This window comes from Haliotis rufescens, unplaced genomic scaffold (assembly GCF_023055435.1).
Source record: "Haliotis rufescens isolate VD_foot unplaced genomic scaffold, xgHalRufe1.0.p SCAF_16, whole genome shotgun sequence".
Lineage (NCBI taxonomy): Eukaryota > Metazoa > Mollusca > Gastropoda > Lepetellida > Haliotidae > Haliotis > Haliotis rufescens.
The window spans coordinates 10,574,333-10,593,591 of NW_025963846.1; the positions used below are offsets into that span (position 1 = coordinate 10,574,333).

General features: G+C 39.9%; 1 protein-coding gene across 1 annotated transcript; it reads left to right on the forward strand.

Annotated features, from left to right (window-relative positions):
- Positions 1–6,602: 6,602 nt before the first annotated feature.
- LOC124134772 lies at positions 6,603–19,058 on the forward strand. The gene is made up of 5 exons (XM_046499812.2): positions 6,603–6,761; positions 11,985–12,111; positions 15,886–16,034; positions 16,896–17,028; positions 17,934–19,058. Exons 1-5 carry the CDS (start codon positions 6,716–6,718, stop codon positions 18,163–18,165), a joined length of 687 nt encoding a protein of 228 aa, XP_046355768.1. The 5' UTR covers positions 6,603–6,715; the 3' UTR covers positions 18,166–19,058.
- Positions 19,059–19,259: the final 201 nt, after the last annotated feature.

A 19,259-nucleotide genomic window follows, 5' to 3' on the forward strand; every position in this document is an offset into this window, starting at 1 on the left:
AAATGGTAATAGTTCAGAAAAAACAACAGCCTTCTTATGATAATTCTCATATTCTCATTAGTACGTTGTGTCTAATTACAGTGTCGGCCTTATTTACAGGTGATTCTACAATACATGTTGTCGGTCAATTACAATCTGCCACACCACGCGTGAATAAACAGTTAAGCAGGTGTTGCTGTGGGCAAATACCTAGCCTGTACATGTATATTTTTGTGGATACATGTATTACATATTTTCGTTGATATGTGGATATATTAAGCACCAAGACACAAAAAGTTTATGAAAGATGAATTTGTGCCTTGATATTTATATTCAACCCGAACGAAGCTTGTATTTTCTCCGCGATCCTGATGTGTATCATCGTTTAATTAGTCATTCATTAAAAGTATGTTGTGAGGCGATATCAAAGGAGCCGCTCAATTTACACAGTGTCGTCCGTTTCGCGTGAACTACCACCCTACCCTGTCAGTAAGAGTTATGTAATCGGTACACAAATATATTTGGTGCGATGTCAGTGTGGAAGGAGTTTGAATTACGTCCGCCAGTGGCCACAGAAATCCTCAAAGTATAGTACCAATCAACAAGGCCAATGCCGTACTAATAACCTAGTGACTCGCGTAACAACGGCTGTCAATATGTCTGCTACATCTACCATACCATCATCCCTGTCACAACTGGCGTATTAACGGCTTATTCAAAATATTAATTGTAGAAATGTCGTTACCAGACTAACGTACGCCGTATTCAGTCCTCAACTGGATGTTACATTCCTTATATCAGTTAACAGCCCTGTTTGTGAAAATATTTACTAGACATAAGATTTAAAGACTAATAAAATCAATTGTAAGACCGCATAGACCATAAAACCGAATAAAATATGTCTTGGTATCATCTCTTGTGTATTAGATGATGAAATGACCGGAAATGTTATAACGTTAGATTAAGAAGGAGAAACATTAAAGTGTTTTACAATACTTAGAAACATGAGCAATAAGATTTAGCAACATAAACATGCATGGAATAGGGAAAAAGGATGAAAACAAATTGAAAAGGATTTTAATACAAAATTATCGAACTAAATAACTTGCCTGAACAGAAGGGGTACCCAAGCTTGTTTGACAGTTATTCGTGTGTTGTAGACTGTCGAATGGGACTCATGTGTGTACGTAGGGTACGCATATCTATTGCAAGTTTTAGTACTCATACACTTTCTCTTTTTGTGTTTTGTTTGTTTGTTAGTTGTATAACGCCACACTTAGCAATATTTCAGCTGTATGACGGCGGTCTGTAAATAATCGAGTTTGGACCAGACAATCCAGTGATTGACATCATGTGCATCGATCCACGCAATTGGGATACGATGACATGCATCAACCAAGTCAGCGAGCCTGACCACCCGATCCCGGTAGTCGCCTCTTACGACAAGCGCTGTCGCCCTTTTACGCCAAGAATGGTTCGTTGGAGATCTTCACGGGTCTATTGAATGCAGGGATTTGTGTAATGTCATTCAGACAGCATACAATGCCAACTAAAAAATTATACTCAGTGTCTCCGCAAAGTAATATAGTACGGTACTTAGAGTACATGTGAGATTATACTCAGATTAGGGAGATGTTTTATCCATATAACGTGTTATTATTCTACCTAACAATGTATTTAATGAAATGAATGCAAAACGAACTCAACGGCTAAAAGGTTTCATTGAAAAAACTACCCCTAGTCTTGACTAATAAAACAACTGCAACCCGACACAGATTAAACGCAACTTACAAACACAATCATAATCTGGTTAGTCTGTATCACTCAACGAGGCCGCTTACTCTGCCCACAGTATGACAGTATTGGGCAGTTCAGTAATTAGGAGCCAAAACCAGGCAGGTACGCTGGTCACACTTGACTGGTCTGACTGATGATTAGGTCGTCTGACAATTGGGAGTGAACCATAACAAGAAGTATCTGCGAAACTATTTGCTCCTTTTATGGGACCGATTAGTTTTATGACCATGGGCCTCGGCACAAGCGTGGTGTTGGAAGACAAGTTATACATGTACATCCGATATGGTGACTGTTTTTCGCTATTCATATTCTAAATACATTCATAATAGCACAACATTTTAGTACTCCTTGAAACTTTACAATCACTTCAATATGTACAATAGATTGAACGAGAACACTTGATATATTGCAGATTATTGAATCATTGTCTCTATTATCAGCCGCTACGTTTGTATCGTTTGCATTGTACAAAGAAATATTTTATCTGTCCTTTTGCAGATTTAGCCTCAGAATGTGCTCATTCGAATTAGGAACGAAAATAATTGCTTATCATGAGTATATATGATACAGTTAAAAGTGACTTGTACACTGTAGGCGTATTAACTTTAAAGTCGCATACGACCTTCGCGAGCGAGTTGATTGATCCAGGTTAATTGGAACGAAGTCTAGAAAGGGTTATAAAGTTTTGTATTTGGTAATGTGTAGGTTTATTAAATATAATTGTTTAAATTCCTTTTATTTCAATATGTAAAAACATAACTATGCGCTTAAAAACAGAGCTGACTTGATGGGAGATAGCCACCTCAGATTGTCTGTTGGACACGGTTTAACCTTACTGTGTCCTCACCCTGGTTGTTGTTGTCGTTGTTATAAGGGATTAAGAGCTACAGCTCATTGCATTTTTGGTTACAGTCTGTATCACTAAAGTGGACATGTGCAGGTGAACTCTGTTCAATTAGTATATGAAATGCCCCAAAATGTGAACTCCAGACAATAATAACCTGAGGGTAAATCCACGTGCGTCTGCCTTTCCCCTCGTTCACCTTCGAAATCCTTGATTATTATATCATGCCAGAGTTCTGAAATTCAGTGACAATGTTGCTGAACAGTAGAATCTGATGGACGTTTTGTGCAGAACCTGTTTGACACTATGGGTTCCAGGACCACTAACACTCTGAGCTGAAAAAGTTTGGTCCTAACCGCACCAAACATCTACAAGTTTGTAAGCTTGTAGACATCATTAAGAAGTAATGAACAGTCCCATGCTGAGACCTTTCTCAAAATTCAGACCGGTGGCAGGCTGCCAACAAAGAGAAGAAAATATCGCAACCCCGACACGAGTGTGCTCAGTCAAACAATGAACTTACGACCGGCAGAAAACAACTCCAGTTGAGTATGCCGATGCTGTATCTCAGCCGTGTTGGCCTGAAAATTTAAACATGCTAATTAAATCCAAAATCGTATAATTATTTTTAATAGAAACCGTATCTTAATTTGTTCTTGCACTGCATCATATCGTGTATTTCATCTGTATATGTGTAATGTGTATATATATAAATGACTACACTTATACCGCATATTCTGCAACAGACTTAATTAATTAATCACCTTATTATTGTCTCTCCATTTACCATGGCTGACTGCACTAATACCCTCTTAACAGTGGACACCGATATCAGTATACATGTAGGCTTTTTGTTCAAAAAGGAATATGCAGGAAATTATATGTAACAATTAACTGTGTACTAATTACATGTTTGAATGTTATCAGTTTTACGTTCTGAGATACAGTGATGTAAGCATCTTCTAAAATCTTCTAAAAATATAATAAAATAAAAAACTCTCTGCCGTAATTTTTTGTGGAAATCATTCGATCAAGTAAAAATGACTGCGTGACAAGACGAATCAACTATTTATACCCGATAAAAGAAACTGCCGTATTTTAGGAACAGTGCTATAACAAGACATTTGAAATTTCTAACAAGCAGATACATTAGAGACAGTGACTAGACTACAGGTACGTAATCCGTATCAATCAAAGGTGTAAACAAACTGAAAATCATATCTGTCGGAGACCTACCAAATTACCAAGTTTTATCATTACTATATTTATTACAATGCAAATACTTTAGTGATACATTTTTTAGAGGAGAGGGCATACACACAAGTATATTGCTTCCGTGTGTGAATGCAGGTTGTACTTGGTATCTCAGTTCTCAGTTTCATACCGGTTGTATAACTGAATTTGTATATGGAACCATGCGTACATCATGACAATTACTTCTATTCGACAGTTTACAACACACATAACACGGTCAAACAATTTTAGGCACCGCTTTTGCGAGTTATTTGGTACAATAATGTTTTATTAAAATCTATTTCAATTTGTTTTCACCATTTTCCCTATTGACAGTCGTTGTTACGTGCGTCACTAGGTAATTAGTACGGATTGACCTTGTTTCTTGTTTCTATACTTTGAGGATTTCTGTGGCAAGTGGCGGACGTAATTCAAACTCCTTCCGCACTGACACCGCATCAAATATATTTGTGTACCGATTACATAACTCTAATGGACAAGGTGGGGTGGTAGTTCACCGGACGACACTTTGTATATTGGGCGGCTCCTTTGATATCTCCTCCAAACATACGTTCATTGAATGACCCCATTAAACGATGATACCGATCTCGATGAATATATCAAGGCACTAATTCATCTTTCATAAACATTTTTTTGTCTTTGTGCTTAGTATATCCACATATCAACGAACATTTGTAAAACATGTATCCTAAAAAAACAAAACATTTTCAGGCTAGGTATTTGCCCACAGCAACACCTGCATAACTGTTTATTCACGCGTGGTGTGGTAGATCGTAATTGACCGAGAGCAGGTATTGTAGAATCACCTGTAAATAAGGCCGACACTGTAATTAGATACAACGTACTAATGAGAATTATCATAAGAAGGCTGTTGTTTTTTCTGAACTGTTACCATTTTCATACCAAAAGTGACAATGCAGTTAAAAGTTGCTTTAGTGTCACAATATTCACTCACGTTTTCCTCAATCGCATTGAAACATAATTCCCACTGGTCAGTTCGAAACCGCATGTAATTAAATAATTATTTCGAGATTTCGTTAGAATGTAAGATATTCAGCCAAACGTTATGCAATAAAAGACGAATAGTTTTTTTCATTAAAATACGCGCATGCGTACCTGTATACTATACCTAGTGTCACGTAATTGCCCAGTGTGATGTATCAACGGGACATAAAATGGGAAATGAAATAGAAACTAACTAAAATTTAATGTTGTGGAAAATAACTCCAATGAATTGGAGTACACGCACATGAATTCGTATGATAAACTGTCAAAACGTTTTGAGAAGTAAGGCCGGGTTCATTAAAGATCGCTACAATATGTAAAACAGGTGAAATTTGTAGAACTAAAGGAAACATCCAACCCAATGCCCTTTTTAAATAGTAATGTAATGATATAATATAAAGTATATTTCACATGATACAATATACTTTGCAAACAGTTAGTTAATGCTTGAAAGGGACTGACGAAAACATGGGCGAAATATTTTAATAACGCCGTAAAATAGTTGAATTAAGTTAAAATGAGTTTAATTTTGTGTCATGATACTTCAATGAATACATTTAAGGTATTTGCGAAACAAAATCATGAGTTTTAAGTAAAGGAACATATACTCGCCCATGGGCCAAACCTTTTTCTCGCCCATGGGCGAAATATTTCAATATCGCTATAAAATCGTTGAATTAAGTTAAAATGAGTTTAATTTTGTGTCATGATACTTCAATGAATACATTTAAGGTATTTGCGAAACAAAATCATGAGTTTTAAGTAAAGGAACATATACTCGCCCATGGGCAAAACCTTTTTCTCGCCCATGGGCGAAATATTTCAATATCGCTATAAAATCGTTGAATTAAGTTAAAATGAGTTTAATTTTGTGTCATGATACTTCAATGAATACATTTAAGGTATTTGCGAAACAAAATCATGAGTTTTAAGTAAAGGAACATATTCTCGCCCATGGGCCTACCCATGGGCCAAACCTTTTTCTCGCCCATCTTTCTTACAATGAAACCCTTGAAGATCCGGGGAAGAATTGGTCTTCAGCAACTCATGCTTGCCATAACCGGCGACTGTGGTTGTCGTAAAAGGTGACTAACGGGATCGGGTAGTCAGTCTCGCTGACTTGGTAAATGCATGTCATCGTATCACAGTTGTGTGGATCGATGCTCATGATGTCAATCAGTGGAATTCTGGTCCAGGCTCGATTATTTATTGACCGCCGACATAAAGCTGTAATAACGCCAAGTGCGGCGTTAAACAACCAACCAACAAACAAACAAATATTACAATAAATGCGACGTAAACACTAACACCGTTAACACACATCACTTGCTTGATAACGGTGTTAGTATCTACACAGATACGTCGCAGTCATAACTAAAGAAGTTTTATATCCATATCTCCCTTGTTTAACTAGAATATTGCTGACTGTGTGGTATAACCAAATCTACCAATCATGGATATCGTCCTTTAAAAGAGTCTATTTGCGTCATCTTGTTTGTTCTAGAGTCAGATTAACAACCTGTGCTGATCCCGAGAGGCAACTGACCGGATCGGGTGGTCTGGGTCGGCGACCTATTTATTACGTGTCATCGTACCCCAGCGTGCCGCGGGTACATCCCCCACACCCGACAACCAGGTGAGCACAGACAGCACTCATCATCCCGATGATTTCATATGAATTCATCGTCCAACCACGATTGATTTGATTGGACGGCCGCCCACCCTGTTTTGAGCCTCGTTCTGGCTAAATAGAACCAAGTTCAGAGTTCAGTTGGGAGCGTTATTTTGCACTCACGCGTTTCACTCTCCTAGGAGGCCCGAAGCTACAATTTCAACATGAAGGGGGATATGCTTGCAGCTGTGTTCATCACGGTTTTATGTGGTAAGCATTTCTTTACAATGAACATATTATTAATAAGTGTATCGGCAGCCATACTTCATGTTCCTTACTTCACGTTCCAAGGTCTTAAAGTCAATCATCGAAGCAGTGTGACTGAACCTGCACGCATCACTGATTAGGTAGGGCATCTACCATCTGGTCTCGCCAATAGAAGTACTTCTATAGGCCTGTATAATTTCAGTTATCAAGGCATAATGGTAGAATATACTTGTTAGATTATTTTAACAGAGATAAGATAATTCTAAAAGTGTACTGTTTTGTACTTACGAAATGTAGGCCTGACACGCTATTTGCACATGCATATATGGGTAAAATTGTACATGTTTGCATTAAAGCTCACATGAAACATATAGATAACGAGATCTAATATGCAATAACTGTCATGTTGTCACCATGCATCAAGTGTGGGTAGGGCACATGTGTAGAACTGCATTAAAACCATTGAGTATTTTTTTTAACATGACATGTCGAAGTATCGATATTCATCCAGGCTTTACCGGCGTGGCCAGGTGAGTCATGATTTTAAATATTTCAAGGACGTCCTAGAGCATGTGTTTTTAGATGGTGACCATGACAACATCTTCACGTCTCACTTGGATGCACGAAGTGAATACCGGTTAGCTTGACTTAAGACGACAGTATTCTGTCACAGGTGAATGGCTTTGCCGGGCTCGTTGTTTAGGTGCATAGCTTTTTCAAATCGTATTCACATCCTAATACGGTTTTACATTCGTCAGTAGTTTATTGCAACCGATAAAGGATGGCATTGCGAATCCTAACATATCAGCTGACAGCTTGCATTGTATGTTTCCAAGAGAGTTGAGAATGCTAATTAACGCACGATGACCCGTAATAATAGGTCATTGCATTAGCAATATCTGGGAAGAAATATCGCTTATAATATATAATTTATTTTGAATTCCGTCAAACTCATAATACATGGATTGAATATATTTGCACATTTAATCGTATTAGGGACCGACCATTTGATATTCTGGGGGTGTAGGTGTGGGTGTGGGTGGGGGATGTGATTCCCTATGGAGTCTAGATATTTTTGCAGCTACAGCTGGAAAACAGATATTTTTTTAAATCAAGTCTATTAGCCTAAACATTTAATCAGCTTTATTGGCCTCCAACACCGTGTGGGTAGAGGGTTACGGCGTTGTCAGCTGTGGGGGCTTCCCATAAGGTGTGGGGAGAGAGTTACAACCTTGTTCTCTGTGTGGGTCTCCTACAGGGAGTGGGCAGAGGCTTACAACGTTATGAAGTGTGGGCCTCCTACAAAATGTGGGTAGAGGGTTACAACGTTGTCAGCTGTGTGGGTTATCTACAAGGTGTGGGTAGAGGGTTAAAACGTTGTCAGCTGTGTGGGTTTCCTACAAGGTGTGGGTAGAGGGTTACACAACGTTGTCAGCTGTGTGGGCCTCCCATAAGGTGTGGGTAGAGGCTTACAACGTTATGAAGTGTGGGCCTTCTACAAAATGTGGGTAGAGGTTTACAACGTTGTCAGCTGTGTGGGTTTCCTACAAGGTGTGGGTAGAGGGTTACACAACGTTGTCAGCTGTGTGGGCCTCCCATAAGGTGTGGGTAGAGGCTTACAACGTTATGAAGTGTGGGCCTTCTACAAAATGTGGGTAGAGGTTTACAACGTTGTCAGCTGTGTGGGTTTCCTACAAGGTGTGGGTAGAGGGTTAAAACGTTGTCAGCTGTGTGGGTTTCCTACAAGGTGTGGGTAGAGGGTTACACAATGTTGTCAGCTCTGTGGGCCTCCCATAAGGTGTGGGTAGAGGGTTACAACGTTGTCAGCTGTGGGGGCCTCCAACAAGGTGTGGGTAGAGGGTTACGGAGTTGTTAGCTGTGTGGTCTCCTACAAGGTGTGGGTAGAGGGTTACAACCTTGTTATCTGTGTGGGTCTCCTACAAGGTGTGGGTAGAGGGTTACAACGTTATGAAGTGTGGGCCTCCTACAAGGTGTGGATAGAGGGATACAACGTTGTTATCTGTGTGGGTCTCCTACAAGGTGTGGGTAGAGGGTTACAACCTTGTTATCTGTGTGGGTCTCCTACAAGGTGTGGGTAGAGGGTTACAACGTTATGAAGTGTGGGCCTCCTACAATGTGTGGATAGAGGGATACAACGTTGTTATCTGTGTGGGTCTCCTACGAGGTGTTGGAAGAGGGTTACAACGTTGTTAGCTGTGTGGGCCTCCCACAAGGTGTGGATAGAGGGATACAACCTTGTTATCTGTGTGGGTCTCCTACAAGGTGTTGGTAGAGGGTTACAACGTTGTTTACTGTGTGGGCCTCCCACAAGGTGTGGGTAGAGGGTTACAACGTTGTTAGCTGTGTAGGTCTCCTACAAGGTGTGGGTAGAGGGTTATAACGTTGTTAGCTGTGTGGGTCTCCTACGAGGTGTTGGAAGAGGGTTATAACGTTGTTAGCTGTGTGGGTCTCCTACGAGGTGTGGGTAGAGAGTTATAACGTTGTTAGCTGTGTGGGCCTCCCATAAGGTGTGGGTAGAGGGTTACGGCGTTGTCAGCTGTGTAGGTCTCCTACAAGGTGTGGATAGAGGGTTATAACGTTGTCAGCTGTGTAGGTCTCCTACAAGGTGTGGGTAGATGGTTATAACGTTGTTAGCTGTGTGGGTCTCCTACGAGGTGTTGGAAGAGAGTTATAACGTTGTTAGCTGTGTAGGTCTCCTACAAGGTGTGGGTAGAGGGTTATAACGTTGTTAGCTGTGTGGGTCTCCTACGAGGTGTGGGTAGAGGGTTATAACGTTGTTAGCTGTGTAGGTCTCCTACAAGGTGTGGATAGAGGGTTACAACGTTGTCAACTGTGTGGGCCTCCAACAAGATGTGAGTAGAGGGTTACAACGTTGTTAGCTGTGTGGGTCTCCTACAAGGTGTGGGTAGAGGGTTATAACGTTGTTAGCTGTGTGGGTCTCCTACGAGGTGTTGGAAGAGGGTTATAACGTTGTTAGCTGTGTAGGTCTCCTACAAGGTGTGGATAGAGGGTTACAACGTTGTCAACTGTGTGGGCCTCCAACAAGATGTGGGTAGAGGCTTACAACGTTGTTAGCTGTGTGGGTCTCCTACAAGGTGTTGGTAGAGGGTTAAAACGTTGTTAGCTGTAGGGGCCTCCGACAAGATGTGGGTAGAGGGTTACAACCATGTCAGCTGTGTGGGCCTCCCACAAGCTGTGGGTAGAGGGTTACAACCTTGCTAACTGTGTGGGCCTCCTACAAGGTATTGGAAGAGGGTTATAACGTTGTCAACTGTGTGGGCCTCCCACAAGGTGTGGGTAGAGGGTTACAACGTAGTTTGCTATGTGGGTCCCCCACGAGGTATGGGCAGAGGTTACAACGTTGTCGTGTAATGAGATACAGCGTCTTCATATGCGTGGGCTACATTCATGATTGTTCAGATGCGTCAGGAATGTGGACTTAGTTACTCGTCGGCCTCAGCTCCAAGCACAGGGCTACACCACACAACTGGATATAGCCAACTCTCTGTCCGGTATTCTCAACAATGATTTCTTTACGTGAATGATATCTTTAACACACACTTCAGACCCAGATTGTTTGTTGGGCAATCCTTCTGCTGTTTGTCATGTATGCTACCCGGTTCTAGGACAAACTCTGACTGGCAAATCCCTCGCCAACACACGGAGCTAGCTCCGGGTCGTCAATTGTCCTATATTGAATCATTAAAGAGGGCCGCTTTATAAAGAATACAAATTCAGCACTTTGGAGGTTTTGTCCCTTAGGCTCTGCGAAGAGTCGTTATCACACAAGGCAGGATTTAGAATTTTATGGCTCTTAGGACAAAACAAATGCGTGGTCGTGTGTGTTACCTCCGTGACACGAAAGCGAGTTAGCGTAACCAACACGCCAACAGCTTTTGCTGAATTGATCAAGTTATGTTTGAACGTTTCATCGTCCATTGAGTCCTGCGTCTTCAGAAAAAAGATTACTATCACCAGTGCGTGAAACAGGTTTGAGGCACACATCCCGCAGTCACGTAACCTGGCGTTGTGCTAAATACATGTACATAAAACTACACCTGCTACAAAAAAGGTTTCCCGCTGTTTATCATCTGTCTAAAAATGGAACTCTTATTGAAGCTACAGGATTAAATATGTGCAAATACATACCCAATTAACATTGATCATAGCGTTTAAAAATGGTTATAACATTCTAAAGAAATGATACACGAAAACTAGTTTAAGTATCCTGTTCAAAATGAAATTAATACGCATGAATGAAAATCATTTATGTCAGTGTAGGAGTTGCTTTTATATCTACTCTCATGTACACACCTAGGTCGTGTGTGTTTGTAACACTGTATGTTGTCTGATGCACTGTCTATGTGGAAATGTATACTTATTAGTATGGCTAAGCCAATACATACTCTCAACTGCAAATGCGTGAACTATAATATGGCCACGTTTGATGTGTGATGAGAGCAAATACATACATTCACAAGAGACCATATAATAGTATATGGTCTCTGCATTCACCTGATAATGTATTATTCAAATAAGGGGCGGTTGGGTAGCCTAGTGGTTAAACCTTTCGTTCGTCACCCCGAAGACCCGGGTTCGATTCCCCACATGGGCACAATGCACGAAGCCTATAAATGGTGTCCCCCGCCGCGATATTGCGGACATATTGCTAAAAGCTACGTTAAACCACACTCACTCGCTCACATTAAGTATGATACGGTAAAACCAATCAATACATGTACTCAACTGGAAATACGTTAACATAATAAGGTCAAGCCAATAAGTGGTATTGCATTATGTTTATTGTGTGAATTTGACATGTAAACAAATACAAATACTATAATTGCATTACTAATACAAAAATACCCGTGAAGATTCCGGGGTAGCATAGGTCTTTAACAACCCATGCTTGCCGTAAAAGGTGACTATGCTTGTCGTAAGAGGAGACTAACGGGATCGGGTGGTCAGGCTCGCTGACTTGGTTGATGCATGTCATCGTATCCCAATGGCGTTGCTAGATGCTCATGACATCAGTAAATGGATTGTCTGGTCCAGACTCGATTATTTACAGATCGCCGTCAACAAACAATTAACAATTACAAAAAAATGTTGTAGTCAAATGTAAAGAATGTTTTACAAAATATGTTTGTATACACACGAATCCCGATATCCAGTACCATGTTACATGTGTTTCTGGTATTTCAGGGGCGGCAGTTGACGCAGTATGCGACTCCACGACCCCTTCAAAGGTACAGGCTTGTGTCTTTCAGTCGGATCTCTTCAAGGTCGGCTTACTACCAAGGAATCTGTCGACAGTTATTGAATTTTGCAGGTAAGTCTCATGAAGAAGCTTATGCAGTAACTAACACCCCTCGCCGTGTAATATGGCTATTTATCATTTAACTTAAGCATTTATCCATGACATAAGCTTATGACATAAAAACATGTATGTCATACCCCAATGACATAAGTATGCAAATTAGATATGCAAATTAGATAACCGGAAGAACGAGCGGTTTGATTTGAAACTATATATTATAAGTGAAGTTACACCAGAGATATAATCAGATTACACAGAATCGTTGTTGTTACCGTTATTAAAGTTTCAATTATTCTGCAAAAGTCTGTTCAAGTATTTTGTTTAAAATAATCCGAGGAACTTTTTTTCTCAGCGAATTGTTTATTTTGGTTTACATGGCTATGGAAAACATGTATCACTACGCACGATCTATACGTAAGATTTCGACAAGTTGCTGATGTTAATGTTTAATGCAATTATTCCTTAATTTGGAAGCAAAAATGTGAAAATGATAAATAGAATTCATCACTCGTGTTTTTTAATATGGGAAATATCAACCTCGTCCCGTTAATCGGTATTTGCCTCGCCAAAGGCTCGGCAAATACCGATTAACTAAGACTCGGTTGATATTTCCCATATTAAAAAACACTCGTGATGAATCCTCTATATCTTGCATCAGGCACTAGCATCCGATCCCCATGTAATATGGCCATAACTTGCATCGGACGCTAGCACCCCGTACCCATGTAATATGGCCATATCTTGCATCGGACACTAGCACCCCATCCCCATGTAATATGGCCATATCTTGTATCAGAGTCTAGCTCCCCGTGCCAATGTAATATGACCATATCTTGTATCAGACATTAGCACTCCATCCCCATGTAATTTGGACATATCTTGTATCAGACACTAGCACCCTCTCCCCATTTAATATGGTCATACGTTAAAAGATGGTGCTTCATGTTACCCTGCCTGGTGATCAGAATTGGTGGGATAAAACAAGGACTGGTCGACTCGGTGTAAGTATACTGTGTCTGAGTGGGGTATTAATGTTACTCTGCGGTGTGATATCTCAGTGGGCTCACTATAAAATCGGCATTATTCTTAAACTAGCATCAGCAGCAATTCCGACACACACGGACACAGACACACACAGACGCACACAAAGACAGACGCACACAGATACACACAAAAACACATACACACAGAGACGCGGACACAGAGACAGACGCACATAGATACACACAGACACATATACACACAGACGCACACTGACACTGACAAACACAGACGCAGACACAGGGAGAGACGCACAGACACAGTCACAGATACACACAGACACACATACATGCACACGCAGACACACAGAGACACAAACACACACTGACACACACATACACATACAGACACACACAGACAAAAGCACATTCACATACAGACACACATATAGATGCACATCAATACACATTGACACACAAAGACACACAGACACACATACATACACACGCAGACATAAAGACACACATACATACCCACGCAGAGCCACAGACACACCCATATACACAAAGACAGACACACCCATACACACACACATACATACACAAAGACACACTCAAAGACATACATACAAACACGTACATGGACATCGCAATTTAAGTACAGTATCTTTGAACGCAACAGTTAAACCCCATTTCACCTCAGCTTGTCGTATCTTGCTGTAGTAAATGGTGCGACATCATGTACACTTGGCCCAACAGCGGCTTCTTCTTCAGGGACACCGCATGTGTGGTAGATAACGTTAAGGAACCCGTGTTTCTGTTTCAGGGACCAGGATGCAATGTTAACTGCATATGTGATAGATATCATGTTTCTGTTTCAGGGACCAGGATGCAATGTTAATTTCATATGTGATAGATATCATGTTTCTGTTTCAGGGACCAGGATGCAATGTTAATTTCATATGTGATAGATATCATGTTTCTGTTTCAGGTAACAGGATGCAATGTTAATTTCATATGTGAAAGATATCACGTTTCTGTTTCAGGGACCAGGATGCAATGTTAATTTCATATGTGATAGATATCATGTTTCTGTTTCAGGGACCAGGATGCAATGTTAATTGCATATGTGATAGATATCATGTTTCTGTTTCAGGGACCAGGATGCAATGTTAATTTCATATGTGATAGATATCATGTTTCTGTTTCAGGGACCAGGATGCAATGTTAATTTCATATGTGACAGATATCATGTTTCTGTTTCAGGGACCAGGATGCAATGTTAATTGCATATGTGATAGATATCATGTTTCTGTTTCAGGGACCAGGATGCAATGTTAATTGCATATGTGATAGATATCATGTTTCTGTTTCAGGGACCAGGATGAAATGTTAATTTCATATGTGATAGATATCATGTTTCTGTTTCAGGGACCAGGATGCAATGTTAATTTCATATGTGATAGATATTACGTTTCTGTTTCAGGGACCAGGATGCAATGTTAATTTCATATGTGATAGATATCACGTTTCTGTTTCAGGGACCAGGATGCAATGTTAATTTCATATGTGATAGATATCATGTTTCTGTTTCAGGGACCAGGATGCAATGTTAATTGCATATGTGATAGATATCATGTTTCTGTTTCAGGGACCAGGATGCAATGTTAACTGCATATGTGATAGATATCATGTTTCTGTTTCAGGGACCAGGATGCAATGTTAATTTCATATGTGATAGATATCATGTTTCTGTTTCAGGGACCAGGATGCAATGTTAATTTCATATGTGATAGATATCATGTTTCTGTTTCAGGGACCAGGATGCAATGTTAATTGCATATGTGATAGATATCATGTTTCTGTTTCAGGGACCAGGATGCAATGTTAATTGCATATGTGATAGATATCATGTTTCTGTTTCAGGGACCAGGATGCAATGTTAATTGCATATGTGATAGATATCATGTTTCTGTTTCAGGGACCAGGATGCAATGTTAATTTCATATGTGATAGATATCACGTTTCTGTTTCAGGGACCAGGATGCAATGTTAATTTCATATGTGATAGATATCATGTTTCTGTTTCAGGGACCAGGATGCAATGTTAACTGCATATGTGATAGATATCATGTTTCTGTTTCAGGGACCAGGATGCAATGTTAATTTCATATGTGAAAGATATCATGTTTCTGTTTCAGGGACCAGGATGCAATGTTAATTTCATATGTGATAGATATCACGTTTCTGTTTCAGGGACCAGGATGCAATGTTAATTTCATATGTGATAGATATCATGTTTCTGTTTCAGGGACCAGGATGCAATGTTAATTGCATATGTGATAGATTTCACGTTTCTGTTTCAGGAAACAGGATGCAATGTTAATTGCATATGTGATAGATATCACGTTTCTGTTTCAGGAAACAGGATGCAATGTTAATTGCATATGTGATAGATATCACGTTTCTGTTTCAGGAAACAGGATGCAATGTTAATTGCATATGTGAAAGATATCACGTTTCTGTTTCAGGAAACAGGATGCAATGTTAATTGCATATGTGATAGATATCACGTTTCTGTTTCAGGGACCAGGATGCAATGTTAATTGCATATGTGAAAGATATCACGTTTCTGTTTCAGGAAACAGGATGCAATGTTAATTGCATATGTGATAGATATCACGTTTCTGTTGCAGGAAACAGGATGCAATGTTAATTGCATATGTGAAAGATATCACGTTTCTGTTTCAGGAAACAGGATGCAATGTTAATTGCATATGTGATAGATATCATGTTTCTGTTTCAGTACCGGCCTTCAAACTTTGTCTGGTTGTTTGGCGGACAAAGTCAACGAATGCGAGGATGACGATAAGCAGGAAATGCTGGTCAAACTGTTGATTGACAAGGAAAAGATAATGAATGGCCTCGGGACCATGTGCAACGGCTCAGCTGCATGTGAGTCCCCCTGGGTGGATCTCTTAGTACCCTTTAGAATGCTGCAAAATTAAGTCTACGTTAGACCCTGATTGTGTTCATGACTGCATCACTTGCGAAAAAACCCCATTTGTTCAGATTTCTCTAACCCGTCAAATAGGGATGGTACTAAAAGGCCTTAGACATTTATTTGAAACCAACACTTCAAGTCGTTTCTTCCTTTTGTTTTCTAAATATTCAAAACACATTATTTTCAAAGTAAATCTTTGATAAGTGTTATTTAATGTGCGGTAAATTGAATTTAAACTAAGTCAATGTCAAACAGAGGAGTTTTATCCGAATTTATGTCGGATCTACGTTCAAAATATCTTATTTAAATCGGCACTGTATTTTACCTTCTTATATTCCCCGATATCAGAATCTCTTTTCCACATCAGTCAAAATCCTACTTTTGTCATGACGCCCAGCCTGTACCGTCTTTAATGCTATTCCCGAAGTCGTTTGAACTTGGAACAAAATATTTTGAAACGATTACCAAATATAATCTTAAAATTGAACAACTGATAGGACAAGTATGTTCTCACTTAATGATACGCGTGTACGTGTACAGAGAAAGGTACGGTAGATGATACGTTAGTGAACATTGATTTGAGAAGTGAAACCTATCATGCTAATACATACAGGACATCATCACTTAGTCATCAATAGATGTTCCATACGGATTAACACCAGAATATGCCATGTCCGCAGTTAATGATTTGCTTGCCGCTGCGATGTAGCTGGACAAGAGCTGATTGTGACGTTTAAAGAAAAAAAACCATAAAAAGTGTTCTTCATTCAGTAAACAACATCACATTAAACAACCCCCACTTTTTTTTACAGTTGCTCAAAAACAGGATTGCCTTCCCCAACTCTCGACTGATCCATTCAAAAGCTGTGTGGGAAGTGCAGATGCCGCCCTCATTAACGCTGGTAACCCCAGCAGCCTCAACATGTCACTCGACACGATGTGCACGTAAGTGTTACTCTTTTCTTTCAGGGTGAGAGTGCTATTTAAGGTTATACTGAGTTCAAGCGCTCTGTGGCATTGATGACGTGATGCTTGTACCATGATCATTATGATCGAGATACCGCAAGCGGCATTGATGACGTCGCAACAGTACTGACGCCACAGCGTAGTTTTGTCGATGTAAATTCGACATTGTCAGTTTCAAGAATTCGATACAGAAGTATACACATATTTAACACTGCTAATTATGAGGTGAGGTGAGGTGAGGTGAAATTGGGTTTAATGTCGCGTCCAAGATTATAGCACTTATATAGCGACGTACATAGAGATTGTTACATTCATATACTTGTAACCTATTGATCAGTAGGAGGATGTGTAGCCTAGTCATCTAAAGTTGCAGAGTTGTGTCCCTTGGGCACGCCAGAAACCTTTGATCGTGGTCCGAATCCCAGTTAGTCCGATTATATTTCTAGGTTAGTCAGCACCATACCCGTGCTCCTGGGTTTTACCAAAGTGGTAAACGTCTGAGACCTGCATCAATTCGGGCTTTCCTCCCACATTAAGATAACACGTCGTGATATAACTCACTGGAATACTGTTAAACCCAACTCAAATTACTCGCTCGGGAAATAAATCCGTTCTGGCACTTGTGACGTAACATAACAAGGGTACATTATTCGCTCCTTCATTACCGGGTGGTTAAATTCCGTTGTTATAGGCCCGTCGAACGAGAGGACGGACAAAGAATTTGATGGTCGCAATGACCGTTATAAAAGTACCACGTTTACAGATGAAATGCTTCCAAATCACTTACTGGATGCCTGTCCTTCTAACTAGACTATGGAACCAATATGTATAAATATTGATTAGATCTTGAATTTACACTCATGTATTGTATCTCATCCAAACAGGTACTTCGAGGCCTACAACTCGTGCTTCTCCAAACTAGAGGGTGACTGCAATGACATCGCAAGCTTCTACGATAAAGGCATCACTGCTATAAAATACCCATACTGTTCCATGTCCCAGGTTGCGAAACGGCAAGCTATAGATGATTACCAGAATTATGTCTCCAGTAGTGCGGGGTTGGTGGGTAGCATCATGTCAATCACCGCTGCCTTTGTTGTCTCCAAGATCCTTTAAGTCTTACTCTTGTTAAAGTTCTATTGCAGTTTGCATATTAAATGGTTTTGTCAAAACAAACGTTGCAGTATTTCATAGACAAGCTTTTACAGAAATGGTCCAATAGCTATTCCTCTGAATTCAACCAGACATTTTCTTTCCGATCGTATCTGTTCGTGTTAGGTGGCTTTACCTATTTAGATTGAAGCCTGGACGTTTTTCATTCATGACGTTTCTCTGCATTTGGACCGACTCGGATACAATCTCAGTAATATACTATGCATGTTTGCAATCGAGGCCAACCCTTACACCTGTCTTGGAATGTATTGTAAACTGTATAGTATTACACTACACTGTATGGCGGCATACCTCGTGATGACGGGCTCATGAAGTTTACTGCTCTTCGTCAGGAGTAAACAGAAACCATTCCATATGTATCATCAGTAGCACTGAATTTGCCCTAAGCTTGCTTGTAGATGAGTTATTTTAGAAAAGGATTTGCATTAACTGAAACATTACAACTTTAGTCATTTTATACACGTGGACGTTCCTGTGATTTATATTTTGACCATCGATCATTATCAAATCTTATTCGCCGTTGAATTAGATACTAAGCCGTGCAATAAAAGATCACCCATCCTTTTGGAGACTGTTATTATTAAACAGTGTTATATAGTGTCCATGTTAAAGTCATATAAAAGATAGAACCAAATCTGCATCCAAATGACTCAATGGTTTTTCATCAGTTCAAATCATTCCTCCTTCATGGATCTGTGATCATTTTGTTCTTAAGTGTTCGTGTGCCTCCAATGTTTTTCTTTGTCCATTAAATGTTAATTAATCACTTGTGTTAATTATTGTTTACTATTATCTTTGCTTACATGTAAGTTTTTAATAAATATTCTGAAACTGTAGCTGTTTTGTTTTCTAGACTACCTGAGATTTGTTTGTTTGTTTGTTTGGGGTCGGGTAGCCTTGAGGTTAGAGCGTTCGTTCGTCACGCCGAAGACCCGGGTTCTATTCCCAACATGCGAGAAGCCTTAATGTGTCCCCCGCCGTGATGTTACTGGAATATTTCTAAAAGCGGCGTAAAACCACATATATGGTGGTAGTCA